The sequence below is a fragment of the Cyprinodon variegatus genome, unplaced genomic scaffold (assembly GCF_000732505.1).
Source record: "Cyprinodon variegatus isolate N-32 unplaced genomic scaffold, C_variegatus-1.0 Scaffold138, whole genome shotgun sequence".
NCBI lineage: Eukaryota > Metazoa > Chordata > Actinopteri > Cyprinodontiformes > Cyprinodontidae > Cyprinodon > Cyprinodon variegatus.
Window position 1 is genome coordinate 971,719 of NW_015150591.1, and position 17,507 is coordinate 989,225.

The following is a 17,507-nucleotide window of genomic DNA, read 5'->3' on the forward strand; positions in this document are numbered from 1 at the left end:
GAAAACCTCCCTGGAGTCTTCAAGATCTCCTGCAGTGTATTAAAAAGCACTGGATTGCTGTCTTTGGACATATTGTCCCACGGAAGTTGTCTAAAACCGTTGCAAACCTCATCAACTTCTTTGGCTCAGGTATGGAAGGAAAAACGAGCAGCTGTTGTGTAATCATTTTGGTGTTATATTTCTATTTTAAGCCTTATCTCTGCCTTGTACATCCTGTTGATTTCTTTTAGTTTGTTAATCTCCTGCGGCCATAATTTGGCGGGGGAAACTTTTTTGGGGAAAATGGAGGGTCTGATATCATCATTTGATGCCTTTTTCCCCGGAGATGAGCAAAGAGGAATAAACAGACCAGTCTTACTGTAATCTGCTAAATGAGAGACTTTGCTTCATTATGTTTTCAGGCACGTAAGCTGAGGGGAAATTATTCAAACAAATTTGTTTTTTTATTATCATAGAAATTTAAAAAATCTATGAAAATATATTTCTTTACCCTTTGCTAAAAATACAAAGTGATCCCCCAGTTACAGCAGGGAGGGGGATGCTGCTGTCTGCTCTGCATCCAGAATTAGGTCATCTGCTAAAGTAAGAGCTTCCAATGTGTGTCAGAAAGATGCTGAGTAGCCCACTGCAGCAATTCTGCCTCGGATGTCACTGTGAATGCATTTATAACGCTGCACGCCTACAGTGTTTTTAATGAGTCAATCTGTTGTTCAGATCTCGTTTCAACCCGTGTCCTGGTGGAGGGTAACTGCTACATCTTAACCAAAAATCTCAATAGAAGGGAACAGCTATATCATTTTGACCTTGCTCAAAGTTGTGGCCGAGTAGCACACATGGTCTCTTAGCGCCGCACAGCCTGGCACTGGGCCAGGAATATGAGAGTAGAGCAAGGAGGAGGATGAGGAGGAGGAGGAAGGAGGGATAAACTGTGAGTGAGAGTGGGAACAAATCTGGTGGTGGAAAAGTACTGCAGGCAGCACACTAAGTTTAGGAAAGGCTCCTCACAGATGACTGAAATGAAAAATCAAAATGTTCTTTTATAACTTAACCAAACTGTTTTCTAATAGAAACAACAATATTTTTGTTGAGACTAAAAAGCTGGATTCTATTAACTAACAGTGACTTCTGAAGACAGTTGTTCTACTGTTATCTATATAGGAAAATCACTTAAGCAATATGTAAGATAGAATTTTCAGGTTTTATTTATAGCAATTATTGTTACTTTTTTCTACTGTTTCATTTTTATGTTTGTAATGTTAGAAAATGGTCAATAATACTTAAATAAATCTTCATGAATATATTGAAACACGCCTTAGTATGAGTCGTGTAGATCAGAGGTAGTGCAAAGAGGGGTGGTGAATGTTTTTGTGACTTGAATCAGAAATGATTATAACAAGGCAAATTTTTTCTATAACAAAATTTTATAGACAACACAATTAAAAGTGCTGTACATGATTAAAAAAAAGGAAAATCATATTGAAGTGGCATAGAGACAAGGGCTTATGCTCAACGGCTCATTTAAAAGTGTTGATGTGTTAGACATGTGGGAAATGTTAAATTTACTTTAAATATTTGTTTTTTACTTACTGGAGTTTCAATGGAACCTCTTTAAAATCCCCCAAATTAAATCTCTAATCTCTAATCATTTTTATCTGTAACGTTATTAATAATCTTATTTTTTCTTCTATATTTTTATTTATTTTTTATTTTGCATATCGTCGCTGTCGGGAAAAAACCTTGTAACTCCCATTTTGGACTATTTTTTTTCTTCATAAATTGATACGATTGGTCAGTCCCCATGTGTGAACGTATGTTTTGGAAAATATTAACCAATTAAAAGTGTTGAAAAAAGGTTGGGACTTAATCTCGTTACTCCATTGGACTCTTCCGCTGTCGCTGTTTTTACAATTTCCTGTAAACTTTATGGTTTTGGACATACGAGGTTTCCGTCCGACAGCGACGATATATATAATTTCTGACTGTCAAGTTGTAAGAACCTGCTAAAGCCACAAACATGTCGAAAGTTTTAAACGCAACTGTGAGTAAAAATCTCTAGCGGATCCATTATGTGTTTTTTTTTATTTTGTTTTTTTTTTATCAATAAAAACAAACCAAACAGATTATGAAATCTTACTATATAGTAAAACAGTCCAGTCTGTAATTTGTAGAAGTCATTGTATGATCAGCTGTCCTTTTCTGTGTCCTTCCAGGTGAAACTGTCTCCCCTTTAGCCTTTCTGCAAGAAACTAAGGAGCTTGTGGAAGCGTTTGGGAAAAGTTCCAAGCTAGTTCCTAACGCTATCACTCTGATTGAAAATATTTCAAATAAGCTACAAATACAGGTAAGCTTAAAGGAAAAAAAAAATGAATTCCACTGATTGACACACTTCCATATTAGATCAGTTAAAAAAGTCTGCTCTTGTATAAATGTGTTTAAATGATGTGTGAAAGTTTATACAGTAGAATTGTAAAATACATCATTTTTAGAGACATTGATATAAAAATCAGGGGAAATATCAACATCCGATATTAATAATGCAATTATGAACACCATTTATTGGTATCATATATTTCCCTTCCCCCTGGACGCCATGAAAGACCGACCACAGTGCTGGCATTCCTCCTCTGCTTCAGTGAAACCCCCCACAGTCCTGAACTGAATCACAATCACTTTAACGTGACCAAGCACCACATGGCCGGTCCCCTTCCCTCCCCCTCCTCAAACAAAAACAGAAACTTCATGGGAATAAATCACGGTAATCATTGTTGGAAATGTGACATAAAAAAGTAACTAATTGTAGCTAGACTTAGATTTAGACAACGTTTATTGTCATTTTGTATACACAGAGTGTATGCAAAATGAAAGTTACTGGTTAACAGTTACTTCTCCAAAAAAGTATTGAGTTACTTACTTAGTTTCTGCTCAATCAAAGAAACTATTTACTAGTCAAAGGAGCTATACATCTACTTTTCATTATATAAAATGTTGATCAATTAGGATAATTATTATTATTATTAACATATCTTTGAATACAACTCTAAGTTAAATTGTAAAATATAAGAATAGAATAGAATTGAAAATCCTTTTATTGTCCCACAAAGGTGACATTCTGCTGTAACAGCAGCAAAAAGATTGTAGCAACAGTGGTCACACAAATGTGGACCTTAGAAAAGTGTATAAAAGTAAAACAAAAGTGAAGGGTTAAACAAATAAATTACTGTACTTTAAAGTTATTTTTAACTATAAAAAAAATGCACCTGGAGAATAAATAGCCAATATACCGTACAGCTATGGACATTTTAACAGTAGTGGATATTTAAAAATAGCAGAAACATCAGAGATGTGCAGAATGAAAGCAGCAGGATGGTGTTGGTGTTTGGGGAAAAAAAATAAGTCATGCTTCTTACCTGTTTGTTTTGAGCAGGTTAGTCATTTTGCCAATGAAATAAGATTAATTATGTTTAAACCAACAACAAAAAAAACATCTGCATTATCTTATTTAAGGTGTATAATATATAATTATCTTTTTCGAAGGGCAAAAATACTAATTCTGATAATCCCAACAGCCCAGTTTTACTTATCAAACCAAATACCAATATGCTTAAGAAGAACTAATATTGGCCAATTCCAATATTAATGTTGGTATATTGTGCATCTCTAATTATTTTTAAAAGGTGTTTCAAGCTCCAAACTAAATGGAAACTCATATGTAGAACACAAATTTCTAATTCCTCACTGATCATCTTTAACCTCACTTTAAAACCTCCTGTTAATGTAGAGCAAAGGGTCACCGGAGCAAGAGTTGTCAGCCTCTGATGTTGTCATGAAGGATGAGGATGATGCAGATAAGCAGCCTGCATCGGTTCACGTTTCTCCACAGGAAGTGTGGGCTGTGTTTGAGAACATCTGGTCTCAGATGTACCAAACAAGGTGAGCAAAATCGTCAGATAAATGCACGATCACATAGCAGTTTATGTTTGATCTTTGTTTTAAGGTTTTTGTGATGCATCCTTTTTCCTAAAGGCTGGAATGAAAAATGTCTCCCTTCTTCACAGATTCAAAAATTATACCTGCAAACTTAGATGCATGGTTATATATTTTGTTCCTGTCTTTTATCAATTCATTTTAATAAGTGTGTGAAAACAAAAACTAATAACTGCAACATTCACAGTCTAAAGAACATTTCCTGTCCTTAATTTGGCTGATTATTAAAAAAAAACAAACAAAAAAACCCCCAAAAACATAAAATAAAATGTCCTTTAATAAATTAAAGAATATTCCCATAGTTTCTGTTGCTATGTGAAAGGCACCACCATGATTTTGACTGTTCGCCTTATCAAAAATGGGAGTACTGGTTTAAATCGCTTAGTTACACTGTGCTTATCTGTATATAAGGTTTTGTGCATTTTGGATCTTTTTCCTGATGGGACACAGACAGCTCAAAGTGTCGACCATTTAACCCAGACTGCCCTCTGATTAAAAAGGATTACTGTGGATTGCTCTGAGAAATCCGTGGCACAGCGGATCCAACCTAACATGAACTGGAAGATCCTTAGACGGTAGTGTCCCTGTCCAAAATGGTGATCAGCTATCAGTTTTGCATCTGTTTTTGACTGGAGAAATCTCCTAAATTTAAGCATGCATTTAATGACAGTGGAGACCACTGAAATTTCTATCTAAAAAAAGGTTCTGTCTTAAAATCATTGTTGTTTTTCGATTTCTTATGCAGGCCAGTTAGTTATACGTCAGCCTGTACACCTAAATTTGGCCAATCATATCCCAACGGTCAGCCGTCAATGACATTTTTTTGGTCATAGCATCTTGATTCATATGTGGCAGCTAATATACGCAACAGTTGAAATAAGAAATAAGAATAATTTAGTTTACCACTGAGTTCCGTCCCAGTGTTCATGGGGATGGACGTCTGTCTTCGGGAGGCATAGAACTAACAGAACTGGCAGCATTTGAGGTAAGGGCTCAAACATGTACGGCTGGAAGCCTTCTACACCAAACCAAGCTTCTGCCGCCCTGGCGTCGTTTTCCACAACAACTTAATCCGCGCTTTCCTCCTCTCAAAAAAATAAAAAGTATTCCCGAGGAGACTCATCCACAACCTCCGTCACAAAACTATTCTCCTCTTGCATGTTCCCGCTGTCCATAGCGTTCCCTGACAGTGTCATTTCTAAGTCGCCAATTTAGTACTACTTGGTTCCAATTTAATTTCCCATTGGGAACCTGCTAGCATCAAGTGCTAACTTGTTTGCAAGATGCTTCTGAGAAACCGGCTGCAATCAAACTTACTTGCGAACCTTCCGCCACAAAGATCCAGCCTTCTTGATACATGACCAATCACATTAACTTTATTCACTCGTGCAAAGTCGTAGACCACTTGGGAGAATTTGGAAATGCAATGGTTGGAACAGCTGCTTCGCTACGACTTGAAAGATTTCATGCTACTGTTAAAAGCAGTGATCATACCAGAAACCAGTTAAAACATACTACACCGTTTCTCTCAAGAAACTCCATTAAATGCCAGAACTTTGGAAAAGCTTTCAAACCAATATCCATTGTCTCCACTTCTTCATCCAGTCCATCATAGGGAACCGCAGAGGAACGCACAGCCATGCACACACTTACTTGTGCCTGAAGGCCAGAAGCCACATTACCTAACATTAAAGTTTTGTGCACTGGAAGGAAGTGAAATACCTAAAGAGAACTCATGCATGCATAGAGAGAAGGTACAAACTCTTGGCCCAGACTTGGAAACTGTGCCTTCCCCCTGCAAGGCATGCTGTTTATTTATACTGATATGGACTGGGTGATGTGTTAGGAACAAAAGGATGCCACATCATTTGATGAAAATGAAATTTATCAACCTACAGAAGGCTTTATTCAAAGACACCCCAAAAATTACAGTGAAAAAATGATGTGGCAGGCTAGTCCATTTTGCTGAAATTTCATTGCAGCAACTCAAAAATGTATTCAGTAATTTGTATGGCCCCCACGTTCATGTATGCATGCCTGACAACGTCGGGGCATGCTCCTAATGAGACGACGGATAGCGTCCTGGGGTATCTCCTCCCAGATCTGGACCAGGACATCACTGAGCTCCTAGACAGTCTGAGGTGCAACATGGCGGCATCTGATGGATCGAAACATAATGTCCCAGAGGTGTTCTATTGGATTTAGTTCAGGCGAACATCTTCATTCATCCTCCAGGAACTGCCTGCATACTCTCGCCACATGAGGCCGGGAATTGTCGTGCATCAGGAGGAGCCCAAGACCCACTGCACCAGCATAGGGTCTGACAATGGGTGCAAGGATTTCATCGTGATCGCTATTGGCAGTCAGGGTGCCGTTGTCTAACCTGTATAGGTCTGGATATGGATATGCCTCCCCAGACCATCACTGACCCCCCACCAAACCGGTCATGCTGAACGATGTTACAGGCAGCATAACGTTCTCCACGGCTTCTCCAGACCCTTTCACGTCTGTCACATGTGCTCAGGGTGAACCTGCTCTCATCTGTGAAAAGCATAGGGCGCCAGTGGCGGACTTGCCAATTCCGTAGTTCTGTGGCAAATGACAATCGAGCTTTACGGTGCCGGGCAGTGAGCACAGGACCCACTAGAGGACGTCGGGCCTTCAGGCCACCCTCGTGAAGTCTGTTTCTGATTGTTTGGTCAGAGACACTTACACCAGTGGCCTGCTGGAGGTCATTTTGTAGGGCTCTGGCAGTGCTCCTCCTGCTCCTCCTTGCACAAAGGAGCAGATACCAGTCCTGCTGTTGGGTTGTAGACCTTCTACGGCCCTGTCCAGCTCTCCTGGAGTAACTGTCTGTCTCCTGGAATCTCCTCCATACTCTTGAGATTGTGCTGGGAGACACAGCAAACCTGGCAATGGCACATATTGATGTGCCATCCTGGAGGAGTTTGACTGCCTGTGCAACCTCTGTAGGGTCCAGGTAGCGCCTCATGCTAACAGTAGTGACAGTGACCCTAGCCAAATGCAAAACTGGTGAAAAAGATTTAGAAAAGATGAGGAGGGGAAAAAATATCAGTGGCCTCAACCTGTAAAACCATTCCTGTTTTAATGGTTGTCTGGTTGTTGCCCCTCTAGTGCACCTGTTGTTAATTTCATTAACACCAAAGCAACTGAAACTGATTAACAACTCCCTCTGCTACTAACCTGACCAGATCCTGCAGACAACTATGACATAGAGTTTAGTTTGTGTCCATTAGGGAAAATTCATATTAAATTTAACGTTTGCATCTTATGATTTTAAAAGTAATGTTATTTTACAGTTTTTGTGTCTTAGCATTAAATACCTAAAGCTATGATTCAGAGGATCTGGAATGAGGTCAATATGATCTTAAGCTGCAAAACACATCCCTGATTATTTTGATATGCTCTTTGTTTTTTTTCCATTCCACTGACCTAAAAGGTCATTTGTTTCTGTCACGTTTCAGTCTGGAAGTGTTCAAAGCGCTCAGCTTTGACCCTAGCACCATGCAGGGTACTTCGCCAATGGGACGTCCTCCGCCTCCGCAGGACGCTGTGGCCTGTTTGCACAGACTGTCCTCGATGGTGTCACAGCTGCTGCAAGCGTTCACCAGGTATGTTAACCGACTCATATCTCCGCTATCTGTCTGAAGGTAACCTTTGGTCAGCTCCCACAACTCCATGTTAGCATATGTGTCTTGTTAAACTCTCTAACTTTTTGTATTGATTTTCCAGTAATTCCACTGAAAGCAGGAATTTCTTCTTGTGAAATCCTTTGTATGTCCCTTTCCCATCATCCCCATGTCTAAGTCCATTCAGGCAGTTTCTGACCAAGCTTGAGTCCTTTAACTAGTTCAGACTCTTCTGTCTCCCAGTCTGTCTAAAGATCTCCTTTAAACGTTCCTTTTGTAAGCCACATTTCACATTCCTGTGTTCTGCTTATGTGTGTGGGACCTTTAAGACTGATGCGGCATTTCGTGTCGGTCAAGAAGCTGTAATCCTGTTGACCTTCTCACTTTTCCTTATCTCTGTTCCCATGACGCAGCAGCCAATGCACTTTGGTCTTGCTGATTTTCTCCCAATGCTGCTGAGAAAGAAATTGCACACTGATTGACCTTTTCTTTGCATCTCCTTGGACATTAATCACCGTTAACGAAAATGTGAGGCTAATATAAACCATATGAAAAGTACTGATTAGAGTGTATGTGTGCAGAGATACATCAGCCTACAAAAAAAAAAGAAAATCCTGTCTTAAAATCTGGGGTTTTTTCGTTATCTTATACAGGCCAGTTAGTTATACGTCAGCCTGTACACCTAAATTCGGCCAATCATATATCAACGGTCATCTGTCAATCAAATAGTTTCAGTCATAGCATCTTGATTCATATGTGGCAGCTAATATATGCAACGGATGAAATGAGAAATAAGAAAAATTTCCTTTCCCATTGAGTTCCATCCCAGTGTTCACGGGGATGGACGTCTGTGTCTTCAGCAGACGTAGATCTAACAGAACTGGCAGCGTTGCGAGGCAAGGGCTCAAACATGTACGGCTGGAAGCCTTCTACACCAAACGAAGCTTCTGCCGCCCTGGCGTCCTCTTCCACAACATCTTCGTCCCCGCTTTCCTCCTCTAAATTAAAAATGTATGACGAAGGACACTCATGCATAACCTCCGACACAGAACTGTCTTCCTCTTGCATGTTGTCTTCTGTCCATAGCGTTCCTTGACAGTGTCGTTTGTAAGTGCTATTTCCCATTGGGAACCTACTAGCACTAAGTTGCTAACTGGTTAGCAAGCTGCTTACGATACACCGGCCACAATCAAACTTGCTTGCGAACCTTCCATCACAACAACCCCGCCCTCTTGTTAAACGACCAATCACATTCAGTTTATTCACTCGTATAAAGTCATGCACCACTCGAGAGAATTCGAAAATGCAACGGTTTGAAAAGCCATTTCCTTGTGGCGTTAAAAAATTTATTTGTTAAATATGGAAGAAAATGAGTATTTTGTCACCCACAAAGAAGCAAGATGTTTGGCCCTTACTGACTCGTAACTTCTTATTAAGGAAGCTCTTCTGTCCTCCACTTTACCTGTCTTAGTGGCACCTGTTTGAAATAGTTATCTGTATTAAAGACACCCGTCCACTGCTTCAAACTCCAAACTCAACCACAGCCAAGACCAAAAAGATTAGGAAGAAAATTGTACCCCAACATCAGGCTTTGAAGAGTGAATCTACAATAAACACAACTGGCCCTAAAACATCCCGGCTCTAGAGGAGATGTGATGGAGGAATGGGCCAAAATTCCAGCTACTGAGTGACAACCTGTTAAAGACTTGCAGGAAACGTTTGACCTGTTTCTTTGCATCGATAGGTTTTGCTACCAAGTAATCAGTTGCACTTTGGTTATTGATAAACTACTTATTTTCCACCATAAAAAAAATCTTAAAAATTCAATACGATTACATGGAGTTTTTTTTCTTATTTTGTCTTTCCCAGCTGAAGTCTATCTATGATAAACATTAAAGACCCTCTATTATCTTTCTAAGTAGGAGAACTAACACAATCACTGGCTTACTGAATACTTTTTTACCCAACAGTAACCTCCAGTCCAGCAATTTGGCCTCAGACTCAATCAATGGATCCATTAATCAATCAAATGATCTACATTTAAACTTCTGACTACCGGTAACTTCAATTTTGGACCTGTTTTGTCATGATGCTAGCCTTTTTTCAAATTCAAAAGAGTTTTAGCTGCGGTCAGTGGTTCCTGTTTCAACAGAGAGACTTTGTGTGCAGCACAGGTTTGCACTCATTGACCTGTTCGACTTTGTTTTCCGTTACGCTGTGTGGCTGTGGAAAATGGCAGAACACCATTAACAACAGCATCTTTTTGTCCCCTATAGACATGTGTTACATTCAGTAGTATGTGAAGCATGTGTAAATAATAAAACAAACGAATGCTAGATTATTCTAGACGACTCATCTTTTAGCTGCTAGTCATGACTGCTTGAAAGAAGCAGTCAACCAGAAGCTTTGTGAATCCCAAAATGTTAAATATTCATTCTTCTCTTTCTGCTGGCTCATAAAAAATGTAGGGGAATGGCTTTTACTTTATAAACTTTTTAGTTGCTTATGTAAATATGTTTCAGCGGCAGAAAAACTCACAGAAGTGTGATTTATCGGTAACGCTTTTGTTTACAGTAAAACAATAGCAATGTAAAAACATGGTGATAACTTAGCCAGTTGCACTCTATTGCTAGGTAACAAGAAACACTTTATGGAGAGTTTTGGTAAGTGTTGTGCTTCAAATGACAAGGTAAAGTCAGACTTCTTAGTCAAACCGGTATTACCAGGTAAGTCAGCAATAAATGAACGTGTTATTATCTGGTAAAATGCTGTTTATCACTTGGCATATAACAGAAAACCTACAAGACAGTGAACCAATCTTCTTACCAAAAGTTTTATTTATATATGTAACTTGAGTTCGGTTATATAATGCTTTATTAACCTGATCACAAGTTACAATTTACTTTGTAAGCTGTTGGTAGGTGGTGGCCACTAATAGAAACTAATGATAACCTTATGATGATTACCCACCAAAAGTCTCCATTGTTATGTAGTAACATACAATTGTAATAATTAAATGCAGGTAAATACTCTGAAATTATATACCTTAATTTTGGGGTTATTACCATATAAAGTTCTTCTTGTTACCTAGTAGTATAGTGTAACTTACTATCTCAAATACCATCTTATTACATGGTTATCGATCTACCTTAAAAGAAAGCATTGCCGATTTATTTTTACAATGATGTTATACATTTACAGCAATCCGCAAAAACATTATTTCACATTATTAAAATGGAATGATAGGAAAATATATTAAATAATACTATTTTTTATAGAGATACTGTCAGGGTTCAGTTGTGGTTTGAGGACCCAAAAGCAGAGGCAGAGGCTGAGGAGATTTCTTGCAGCTTTAATGAAATAAACACAGGTAACAGAGGCAGGAATCCAAAAATCCAAAATCCAACATGAAAAATATAAAGCAAACCAGAACTATGGAGACATCTGGGGAAACAACACACGAGGAGCCTTCTTGAGCATCTGGCACAAAGCCAAATCCTGCAATATGTTCAGTCTGCTATATATATATAAACATATAGAAGCATCAACTGATTTAACCCTAAATATCAGATGAACAGCTTGTGAAATTTCTTTGGAAAAAATTGTCATTCTTAGATCAAACAAAGAGCAGGAGTAAAAGCAACTTTAGATTCTTGCTGGTACTAAAAATAATGTTTTTTTGCTTGCTTCTTAAAAATATAGACCAAATAACCAACATATAACAGCTAAATTACTCTTTATTAGGAAAGTGAAAATACCTTTATTCTAATAAATTAAATATGGCTTTATATAGGCTGATGTAACAGCTACATAGGTTTTTCTTTAAATAAAGATATACAGAAAAGATTAGTTAAACTCTTGATTAACAAAAACACAAGTTTCATGGTTCAAATCAGCTTCACCCATAATATTTTTTTATTTTTTTTTTTTTTTGAAATAATGTCTTTATTTTTTTGGCTTCTCGAGATAAAAAAAAAAAATATATATATATATATATATATATATATATATATATATATAAAACAAGATAATTAACCTACTGTATATGAGTAATGGCTTCCCAGTCCATCCGTGCCTGTGATAGAAATCTGAATGTTTTTCAAAGAAAATCTTTAATCTGGACCTATTTTGGGGCTTAATGCATCTAATACCTGTTACAGGCTTAAAAAGGGGGCTGTTCAGAAAATACCAGGTGCTAAGGTCCCAGAGGCATAGGTCCAATTGCTTATGAATCAGAAGTGATAGCAAATCATTAAACCAACAACGTCGTCTTGTTACCTAAAAGTTACATTTACAGAATTACACATAGGCTGCCATGACTTATAAATCCTCTCCTGTTGTTGTGGTATTGAAGGATATGATCAGTGTTAACTCACACCAATCATCTCGTTATGCTCACTGCCAGCCACCACAGAAATAGTATTATCTTCTTTCTTTCTTTTTATGTCAACTTTCTTCTGTGACAGCTCTAAATAGATCAGCGCTGATAGCCAATAAAACATAAATGAGTGCCCGCTTCCAAACAAACTCCTCTTTGATTCATCATAGCATTGCTGTGTTGCTTTCACCAGAGCTGGGAATTTACAAAACCTCATCATTTGATATCGTAGGGTGGCTCAGTTAATTTCCAGAGTGAAAAAAGATCCAGGGCCTGACAAAAGTCAAACAGGACTAGAGTCTTGAGTGCCCAAGCCAGGCGACACCAATGAATCTGACCAATCCCCTATGCTGTAGGTGCTGCACATTATATTGGACTGTTTCCTGTTATATTGAAGCAATTCCTGTTCCTGAGGGGGATTTCCTGCAACTTTTAGATTTACCCCTGGTCAAACGTGTCTGAATCAAATGTCAGAAACCCTCCTCAGTATGCTGTCAGTTGCTGCAGTCCTCTTAATCATCCAATTACACGATTCTGGTGATTTCAGCATGTTGTATAAACAAATATCTTGCCCTTTGTCTTAAGGAAAGTTCCCATTGATGCAAGAGAAAACTGACATTTTTAAGAAATTTGCTGCCTATCTGTTAGTAAATCAATCAATCAATTTTAGATAAATTCATTTGCCAACAACTTAAATCCATAATCTCAAGGCATGGCTGCTACGGTCATTAAAAAATCATTAAAAGTCATTAAATTATTATATTTTTTTGTGATGCACCTTTACAAATATCCTGCAATGCTGTGCTTTTCTTTTGAGGCTAATAGTACTTGTGCAGCTGCTTAATGTGATGAAGATTCTGATGCCTTCAGAACATTGCAGCTTTTGTCATGATTTAGTTCTACATCCTGCCTTCAGCCTGTGAAATGTTTGCTCATAGAGCCTGGTCTCTGGCAGATTAAGATTCAGTTCAGTAAAGAGGAAGACATACCAAGATTCTCCTCCTTCCACACATCTTAGAAATCAGACTTTACTGCAAGGGAAGGGTGGAACATTCTGGCAGCTTCCAAGAATTCTGGACAGCAACAGCGCTGATACCACTAATTGTTTTTTTGCTTTCTGCACATTTTCTGAGCTTGTATGGGGAAAAAAAGGAATTGAGTCACTCTGAGCAATAAATAGATCTTAGTTTTCCATTTCTATTTCTATTTTTCAACCTACCAAGTACTGTATTTCATGCTTTTAATGTGAACGAGCATTTTGTAAAGGTTGCATAAGGAAAACTTGCTTCACACCCAGTTCTGAATAGCTATTACTTCCCATCAAATCCTCCCTGCTTTTTTTAACAGAACAATGATTAACCATTTTAGCAGCTTAGTTCCAAGGAAAATCTTTGATTACAGTGTTTACCTTGCGCTTATCTTTTCTATCTTGCATATAATTGTGTAAATGTTTTTGTGTGTGGGGCTGCTTGAGTTGCATTGCCTAGGAGACAGCCTGGCTAATTTTCACATGTTTGGGCATGTCTCCCTCACGCTCATATTTCTCCTTCTCCAGGCTATTTTTGTAGATCATTTGGAATTTGTCTGCAAGTCACCATTTCTTTTAAGTATAATATTTAGAGTTGTATCCCTTTCTAAGCACCATTTTTGGGAAGATTCAATGATTTAATGACCCCTAAGAAACTGTTTTTAAGTTATGTCTAAAAGTGAGGCCATCTCAGAGATCTATTCTGTCTCTTAGGATCTTGTCTTGCAATCCAGGCGTAGACGAAGTCCAGACGCTGCTGGATATAATCTACTGCAATAAGGTTTGTGCTGCATCACAGTTATGGCTGCTAAACCGGCTTCTCGATGCTTTTAATCAACTCACATAACCTTGTTGTTCTCTGTGGTCTTGTGCCATGTCGGGATCAACACCTTCATTTATTTAGATTAGTTTTCATCTGTTCAGTTTCAGCTTGTCAGTGAAGATGCCAGATTAACAACCAAAGACCTTCTGGACTGTTTCTCCAAACCAGACTACAGGTAGGCTGCAAACACATACATATAATGACATTTTATTAAAAAAATAAGAATAAAAAAAAAGTATATCCTATCCTCTCTGACAAGTTCGACACATTTATTTATTTGCTTTTTAAATTTTGTCCTGGATGTGTCAGTTTTGCCTTCTGGCCTGAGTACTCGATCCGACCGGTTCTCTTGCGGTCTTTGTTGCCGCTTGCCCGCGGTGTGCCTCCTCCTTCTTTAGAATGCTCCTCCTTGTTGACATCCCAAGCAGATTACACAAAGATGGTGTCCATGCCAACATTTCAGACGACTGGCATATATATTATTAACACTTTTCTTTGAAGGGATGCATTGGAGCTTTTCGCTACCATAACAATCAACCAGTGTTTGCAGTAACATTATACGAGTCATTGTCACCGGGATTCTACCATGTTTCTCAAACGAAACACAGGTGTCAGGTGTTGCTTCTTAGTTTGTTTGTTTTTTAAAAAGAAGATTTTAAAAAACAGATGCAGCATAAACTTAGAAATCTGATGTTATTGTTAAGATCAGTTTAATAGAGCTTCTGGACTGATATGCAGTTGAAACAAGTTTTCTTTTCTTGCTTTTCTTAATCAACTTCTTCTAAACTTTTTTTTTTTTTTTTTTTAGGTCAGATAGTGTTACCGAAAACTATCTGCTAAATGCCAAAGTATTTCAAAGTCTAATGTTTATTACTTTCTTCAAATTGTGAGCCTGACATGCACTGAGATGAGCTTTGAGGTGAGAGGGGCACCTGTGTAGCTTTTTAGATCAGCTGAAGATTTGTAAATACAGTTTGCAGACTTTCTGATAGTAAAGAATAATAAGACAAAGTTTGAGAAAGAGCATCATGATGCTCTGAATTTGGACACTTAAAAAAATGTATACGGGGTTCCCGTGGGTCCGCAAAAAGTCTTAAAAGGCATTGAATTCATTAAAATAAAACTAAGGCCTTAATTGGTATTAAAATGTCTTAAATCAGTCTTTTGTAGGTCTTAATTTTTAAAACATCATAAATAGGATTATTTTATTACGATTTATTTTTGTAATCTAAATAAAACTTTAAAATTGACAATAAAATTTTTTTTTTATTTTTTTTTTTTAAATGGCTCGCCATTATTGGTTCCGTCCCGATAGCGGAGCCAATAAAAGCGTTGTTGCGTCCGGGACATTTGGGAGATGCACCATTAACTTTTTGCCTGGAAAATATGAGCAAGTGTAAATGTAACCAAAATTGTCTCCAGCCAAGAGTTTTCTCCATGGCTAAAACCAGGGAACATACATGAGACTCAGTGGATTTTGTGCAAGAATTAATTCAAGCTCAGAACGATGGGAATTAAGGCAGTGGAGTCGCATGCGAAGCACAAAACACAAAGCGTCAAAATGGAGTTAACGAGAAACAGCCGGAATTTCTCGGTTTTGTTCCACCCTTGTCTCTGCAACGCCTCCACTTATCACCAAATCAAACATACTAAGAAAACGATTCAAAGAAAAATAGCTGCAAAAAAGACTTAGCACTGGTTATGTTGTGGCTTTAAAACTGATTTGTTTTGTTCCCTGCTAAAACAAAGTTTGTGAATTCAGTTAAATAATTGTTAAAATATATCTGTCATTTGTGCGTTTTTAGCTTTCTTCCTGTATGGGAAGCTTTTCAAAATTTGAAACATTAGTGCAGTGGTTTGTGTTAAAACAAACCTTTGGGTTAAGTTGTCTTAAATTTTTATTTCAAGTGGCATTAAAAAGTCTTAGAAAGTCTTGAATTTAACTTGCCTTATGCTGTAGGAACCCTGGTATAACTAGCACTAAAACAGTGTGTGAGAGCAAGGCAACTTACAAACCAACATCGGTTGCATTGGTTCTGTCACTAGGAGCTGGCCAACATTCCTGCAAACTGTTAAGATATCATTAGAAGGATATTGAACAATTTACAGAAAGACATTTTGAAGAAATCTTAAAAATTGCTTGGACTATTCCGGCATTAGGCAAGAAAGAGAAACTGCTGCAAATCCTGATTCTGTAATCATTATCCTGTATTTTTCTTTTCAAGGTATAAGGTTATATTTCCTGTTATCTGTGGTGCACAATAGATAAAACAGAGTCCTAGAGCGTGTTTAAAGGTTTTCAGTTCTTAAACAGAGCTAACATTTAGCTTTTTAGACTTCTTTTTTTTTCTCAGAAGTTGTTTTCTTCTTCATCTAGATGTTTGTTGCTCCTTCAGTTTTTTTTTCTTTCCAGATTCTGTGAAATGTCTCCACCTTTTACCAAGTACTGTGTTTCTCTAGGAATTTGTGCAACCATGTTTTTTTTTTCCTTGAATTCAGTTTGAGAAAAAGTACATGATGAAATTAGCTTTCAGCATTAGTGAATTAGGCAAACTTTGACAAAAAAAAATATATCTAAAGCAGTGATTGATGATCCTCTTAGTGATTTTGTTCCAGTGAATTGTTTAGTGGTTAAACTTCTGGGGAAACTGTGAGGATTATTAGCTCTACTGAGGAGATGATGTTTTCTTTAACAATTGCTTTTCTTTTAAAACATAATACTAATGGTTTATGAGTGAAGAGATATCATTCAAGTCTACCAAAGCTATAGTGAAAACATGATTTATTCATGCAGGGCCTCAATAAAACAGAAAACCACCACTCTAGTAGAGGAACAGATCCACCTGCCTCTTGCTGCATTGAAATGTTTGTGCCTGCAGGTATAACCAGGCTGCTGCCATAGAAACAAGCCACCCGTCTTAGTCCTAAACTGATTAGTTGTTACACGTCATCTTATTGCAGCCGTCTGACAGTTTGAAGCATGTACTGATGGCTTTGTAACCGCAGCATATGAAGCTCGCTAGAATAGATTATTCCTTCATCTGTCCTCCAGTAGGGACATTTCAACTCAGCATCTGAATTTTGAAATATGCAAAAAGACAATAATGTTTGAATAAAAGACATTATCATGAGGAAAATAGGCCAGAAATTTGTTCAAAGTGATACTGGTAAATATAAACATTTATTTGGCATGTTTAGAGCAGTGCTTTTAGTCTATGTACAAACAAAGGAGGCGGGTAAAGACGGCTCTATGTAGAACTGTCTTGGCCAAACTTTCTGGACATGTAGGGGATGCTGCTTCGAGATCAGAATCCATAAGGATTACTCTTACAATCAAGCAAAATTCATTTCATTTAGTAATGTATAAAGCAATTCAAACTAGATTAGCTGACAAGGTTTTTTAGGCCAATAAGGATTATTTTGGCATCAGTTTAAGCAATCTCCAAACTTGCTTCCGATTCTTGGTGCTGATGCTTTTTATTCCTCATAGAAACAAATGACACAATGATGACAAATGTTAAATAAGTCCCAGTTTAAGCAACAAATAAAAAAGAAAAAAAACATTGTCTTTTAACAAATTAAAAGAAAACACTTACAATAGAAACATAGCAGCAATGCATGAGCTTTACCTTATCACAAAGCACA

General features: G+C 37.7%; 1 protein-coding gene across 1 annotated transcript in view; it reads left to right on the forward strand.

Moving 5' to 3' along the window:
- Window positions 1–14,041, forward strand: part of swt1 (SWT1, RNA endoribonuclease homolog) — a 36,717-nt gene extending 22,676 nt beyond the window's left edge. The window contains exons 13-18 of the mRNA XM_015376643.1: window positions 1–129; window positions 2,211–2,341; window positions 3,779–3,930; window positions 7,470–7,616; window positions 13,754–13,820; window positions 13,964–14,041. The exon at window positions 1–129 is cut by the window's left edge and continues 8 nt beyond it. Coding sequence (XP_015232129.1) covers window positions 1–129; window positions 2,211–2,341; window positions 3,779–3,930; window positions 7,470–7,616; window positions 13,754–13,820; window positions 13,964–14,041 — 704 coding nt within the window. The remainder of the gene's footprint in view (window positions 130–2,210; window positions 2,342–3,778; window positions 3,931–7,469; window positions 7,617–13,753; window positions 13,821–13,963) is intronic.
- The last annotated feature ends 3,466 nt before the right edge of the window (window positions 14,042–17,507 follow it).